General features: G+C 29.4%; 1 protein-coding gene across 1 annotated transcript; it reads left to right on the top strand.

The window, feature by feature from the left end:
- Nucleotides 1–506: 506 nt before the first annotated feature.
- Nucleotides 507–1,664, top strand: LOC126555146 (zinc finger MYM-type protein 1-like). The gene has a single exon (XM_050210108.1). The coding sequence runs from the start codon at nucleotides 507–509 to the stop codon at nucleotides 1,662–1,664; it is 1,158 nt and encodes a 385-aa protein (XP_050066065.1).
- Nucleotides 1,665–6,000: the final 4,336 nt, after the last annotated feature.

The following is a 6,000-nucleotide window of genomic DNA, read 5'->3' as shown; positions in this document are numbered from 1 at the left end:
ATTATATTTGTAATTATTGTAAAAATGCAAAAAGACCAAATAATAGACTTTTTATTAACAAGTGGTTAATTAACTATGTAATACTGTAATATAATTAGTTTTTCTTGTTCGCTGTTGTATGGAGTTTATGTTAAATAATTTTAAGTCTCCCCAGAATATTAACTCACGAGCCGCTACTGGTAATATACTAGTAAATTGTTATAATTTACTAATCATATTAAAAATATATATATTTTAAATAAGCTTTCATTTCATAAATATGTATATATATTTTATTATATTTTATTATTTATTCAGACATTATGGCCGATGAAATAAAAAAGCGTAAACGATTGTCAGGTTCGCAATACTTAAAGAAAAGACTAGCAAGGGAGTCAGATTTAGTTAAACAAAAAGGTAGTTAACTGAAATTTTTTCAACAAAATAGTCAAGAAAATGTTATTAATGATTATGATACTGATGACAGTGAAGAAAATTGTGGAAATAAAAATATTGAAGATATAAGCATGGGTGAAGTTAACAATAAAAAAAAAGAACGTGACAATGAAAGTAAAGAAGAGATTGTTATAAGTGCTATAAGTGAAGAAAATACTGAAAATGAAAAATCTTGCAGTGATGATGAAAAGTACACCAATTTTAAGTCTCTTGATCTTGATGACCCTAATAAATGGCCATCTATCGATGAAAAATTAAGACTTTATTTAATAGAATGTGAACCTTGTCAAATAAATATGGAAACATTTCCTATAAACACTAGGGGTAGATCATTTTCATCTTTTCACTATTTTCGACGTTTACCTAATGGAGAACGTATTAAACGTTCTTGGATAATTTATTCCAAATCAAGTGATTCTGTGTTTTGCTTTTGCTGCAAATTGTTTAATATTGGAGTAGTATCTCTTACAACCAATGGTAATAATGATTGGAAAAATATATCAAATATATTGAACAGACACGAGACATCAACTTCTCATAAAAAGGCATATCAAAATTGGAAAGAATTAGAAACAAGGTGTAAACGTGGAAAAACTATCGATAATATCAATGAAGCTAATTTAAAAATTGAGACAGAACATTGGAAAAATATACTTAGGCGAATTATAGAATTGATAAAAACACTTAGCAGTCAAAATTTGGCTTTTCGGGGAAAATCAGATAAACTTAATTCTCCCAATAATGGTAACTTCTTAAAATTTATTGAGTTTTTAAGTAAATTTGATCCAGTAATGAAAGAACACATAAGAAGAATATCATCTCAAGAAATTCATTGTCATTACTTAGGAAAAGATATCCAAAATGAAGTAATTCAACTATTGGCGAATAAAATAAGATTTCGCATCATAACTGCATTAAAAAATGTAAAATATTATTCAATCATTTTAGATTGTACACCAGATATAAATCATACAGAACAAATGACTGTAATAGTTAGATTCGTCTCAACTACTGAAAATGAAACCACAAGTAAAATAGAACACGTTTCTATAAATGAACACTTTATTGGTTTTATAGAATTACACAATACTACTGGCTTAAATATGACTGAAGTTATTCTTCAAAAACTTAGAGAATTAGATATTTCATTAGATGACATGAGAGGCCAAGGATACGACAATGGGGCTAATATGCGTGGATATAAAAATGGTGTTCAAGCCAGAATTTGAAATCTAAATTCAAGAGCTTTTTACGTGCCATGCAATGCACATTCTTTAAATTTGGTTTTGAACGATTCAGCAAATTGTTGTTTAGATGCAGTTTCATTTTTTGATATTATACAAGAAATGTATACATTTTTTTCAGCATCAACACAGAGATGGGATGTTTTTCGTAAATATGTTAAAAATCTTACTGTAAAACCATTAAGTGCAACTCGATGGTCTAGTAGAATAGACGCTATTCGACCAATTAAATTTCAAACTGCTGAAATTTATGATGCACTGGAAGAAATATCAGAAGACACTTCACTTACGAGTGTAACTGGCGTTCGAAGTCGTTCTGAAGCTAAAGGTATAGCTGAAAAATTAATAAGCTTCAAATTTTTATGTAGTTTAGTAATTTGGTATGATTTATTATGCGAAATTAATGTCACTAGTAAATTATTACAATCTATATCATTAAATATTATCGAATCAATCACTCAGATAAACAATACCAAAATATTTTTAGAAAAATATCGTAGTGATGACAATTTTGAAAAAATACTTAAACAAGCAAGTAACTTAGCAAATGAACTTGGTGTACAAGATAGTTTTTCGTTAAATCAATTTCGAAATCGACGTAGAAAAACTCATTTTGATTACGAATCTCGTGATACTCCTATAACAGATCCTAAACAGAATTTCAAAATAAATTTTTTTCATCAAATATTAGACAATATGCTCCAATCAATAAATGACCGATTTATACAACTTGAAGACCATAGTAATTATTTTCATTTTTTTATAATATTTCTAATGTCAATAATTATGAATATTTAATGAAATGCTGTAAAGATCTTCAGTTAGCACTTTCTTCAAATGACGGTTTAAATTCTGATATAAATTCTGTTGAACTTTGTGAAGAAATAAATACATTACAAAGACATTTGAAAAATGAAAATGATCCAAAAGCAATTTTACAATTTATGTGTGAAAAGAAATTAATAGAATTATTTCCTAATGTATACATAGCACTAAGAATTTTATTAACATTACCAGTAACTGCAGCTTCAGCTGAAAGAAGCTTTTCAAAATTAAAAATTGTCAAAAACTATTTAAGATCACAAATTTCACAGGATCGTTTAGTTGGATTGGCAACAATTTCAATTGAAAATCAAATTGCGAATGATCTTGACATTGACGATTTAGTTCAAGATTTTGCGTCATCAAAAGCAAGAAAAATACATTTTTAAAAACTAAACTAAATATTGTATTTTGTAATAACTATTGTAATACCTTACAAACTTACAAACAATCTATGTAATATTAATTTAGTAATTTCTTTTTTATTATATAATAATTAACAAGTGTAAAATGTTTTTTTTAATTTCTATACTCCTTCATATGACATTTTTCTATTTAAGTTATAATAAAATAAGAGGCGGCAATTTTGATCTTTGCCTACATATAAGAAATTGCTTGCGCCGGCCCTGGTGCTGTCAGTTTTGATATTAGATTAAATTGACCTATTATCAAACTTTTAGGTAAGAACATGATCTGTGCTTTTGGCGATTTTTCAATTTTTTCAAGCATACTATTAGCAAGTATGCAGTGAAATATCACAAATTAAAAATACTCATATCCCGCTTGAAAATTAAACTATAGAATAGAAGCCAACGCTTAAACACAGATAATGTTATTATATAAAAATTGTTTAATTGGTCAATTTACTCTAATATCAAAATTAACAGTCCACTATTGAAACTAGTGAACGAAATTTTGGTATGTCGGGCGTGTGTATGACGGAGACAACAAATGCACGGGTAGTATCCTCTTAAAAAAATAACTACTTTATTTAATAAAGGAAAATGAATAAATTAGGAATTTATTATGTATTTCTATATTAATTGTAAATGTCAAATATGTTAAGGTTGTGTCCTTACACTCTATCATATTATAATAGCGGTGCTACTAAAATTCAGGTGTTTTTATTATATATTTCTTTTTGGTAACATTTATAATTTTGTTTTAGATCATTTTCGTTTTTTCTTGATTCATTTATTGGATTTCTGTGATTGTGACTTGTGTTAAAGTAATTTTCAAGTTAATTATTTTATAATATTATATACTCTTAATTATCAGCTAATTTTGTAAAACAGGTACAAGTACCTGTAACAAGTAACTGTAGCAGTTGTTGTTGTTGTTGTTTTTTTTTTTTTTTAACTTTTAGTATTAAGGTTTTTTTTAGCTGTAAGTTTATTTTTATTTATTTATTTTTGTCTTATATATATATATATTTTTTTTTTCATAAAATGGGACGTCCGAGTAAACGTACACAAAATAAAAAAAGAAGCAATAAAAATATCACGCGAAAACATTGTTCATCATTTGCAAGAACTTGAAAAGGATAAATTGAGAAAACAATTAAGCCGTGAGTCTGATGATATTGTTGCTACAAATCAAAGAAAATTGTTAAATTTAAAAAGTACAATAAAACGATTGAAAGACCCAGTTTTAAAGAAAGCTAATCAGATCGCCAGCCATAAGAGCATGTTGAAACGACTGCAAGATCCGGATGTTAAAAAAGCAAACCAGATTGCCAGTCGTAAGAGCATGTTGAAACGACTGCAAGATCCAGATGTTAAAAAAGCCAACCAGATCGCCAGTCGTAAGAGCATGTTGATACGATTGCAAGATCCAGTTATAAAAAATGCAAACAAGGTTGCCAGTGTGAAGAACAGATTGAAACGAATGGAAAATCCAGCTTTCAAAAAAACATATCAAATTCAACATGAGAAAGCGAAGATTACCATCAGATAGTAGCCTATGTTAAAATGTATCTACTAAAAAGAAAGCACCAAATTCAATATCTTATAAAAAAAGAGAACGGCAAAAATTAAACGAAACTAGGCAGAAGGAAGATGTTTTGATATCTGAATATATTTTGAAAAGGTCTCAAGGTTAATCAGAAAAATGTTATTCGTGTCATAGATTACGTTTCCCATCCAGTGTCAATAAATGCAACTCTGATATCTTCAGTCGATTGGGGATGTCAATTCCAAGTGATGCCAAGAATACTGTGACGATATGTTCCAGTTGTCTTCCACATATAAAAAAATCCAAAGTTCCTCCGTTGTACATAGGAAATGGTTATGAGTTAAACAGTGTTCTGTCTTCAGTTACGCAATTAAATCAAATAGAAAAGCAAATGGTTTCCCTTAGATTACCGTTTATAAAAATATTCAAATGTCTTCGCAGTGATGGACAGCTAAAAATTAAAGGTAACGTTATCAATGTTCCAATAGATCTGACTAAGACTACATCTATTTTGCCAAAGCGTAGTATCAGCATTGAATGATTTGATTAAAAAACCTCTATATAAAGGTGCTGAAATAGACAAAGATTTGCTGGCGCATGTGTCAGAAACAACAAAAAGTTTGGAAAACAGCTCAGATTACGAAAGTGAAGAAACAGACGATGAAGACACAAATATTGAACCAATCAATCCGGGATCAATGGACACGATGATTGAAAACTGTGATTTTGTTTCTTTTGCACCAGGCGAAGGCATAAAACCGTTATCTATTCTTATTAATGACCATGCAGAGGAAAAAGCTTTTCCTGATTTATTTGGTGGGCATCCACGTACAAATAAATCACCTTTAAAAAATTACTCAAAAGTAGTAAGGTCTGAACTGCTGAATGTAGATCGAAGGTTTGCATCGGACTCATTTAACTTGTTTTTTAAATGCAAAGTATTAGTTCAAAAACTCATTGCAAGCAATGTGCAAATTGTTTTACGAAAAAACAAAAAAGGAAACACAACTGCGAATGACGTAGCAAATCCAGCTGTTCTAAACAAAATGATAGATAACGATCAAGGATACCGAATGTTACACAACGTACAAAATTCACCTTCATATCTTGCAGCGATGAGAAAAAATGTTTTTGCCATGGTGCGTCAAGAAGGTCAACCGACATTATTCTTAACATTTAGCCCTAGTTAATCAACTTGGACTGATCTGTTAAAGATTTTGTATAAACTTTGTCTGATGATACTGTCCTAACTTATGCACAAAAATCAGATTTAATTCGACAAGACCCAGTTGTTTGTGCTACTTATTTTGATCATAGGTTTAGAGCACTTTTTAAATTGATCAAGTCCAAAAATGTTATTTTCAAAGAGCACAGTGTGAAACATTTCTTTTATCGTGTCGAATATCAACATAGGGGCAGTCCACATGTACACATGCTATTGTGGTTAGACAATGCACCTGTTTTCGATCCAGCCAAACCAGAAACTTTTGGTGCATGTGTAACACTTATCAACAAATACATTACGTGTATGGTAGACGATGGCAGT

Source organism: Aphis gossypii, unplaced genomic scaffold (genome assembly GCF_020184175.1).
Source record: "Aphis gossypii isolate Hap1 unplaced genomic scaffold, ASM2018417v2 Contig00725, whole genome shotgun sequence".
NCBI classification, from domain to species: Eukaryota; Metazoa; Arthropoda; class Insecta; order Hemiptera; family Aphididae; genus Aphis; species Aphis gossypii.
The sequence above is the reverse complement of the archived record's forward strand: the minus strand, read 5'-3'. Positions and strand labels throughout refer to the sequence as shown.

Excerpts from the sequence above, each read along its gene's own strand:
- LOC126555146 (XM_050210108.1), top strand. The coding sequence starts at position 507 with ATGGGTGAAGTTAACAATAAAAAAAAAGAACGTGACAATGAAAGTAAA.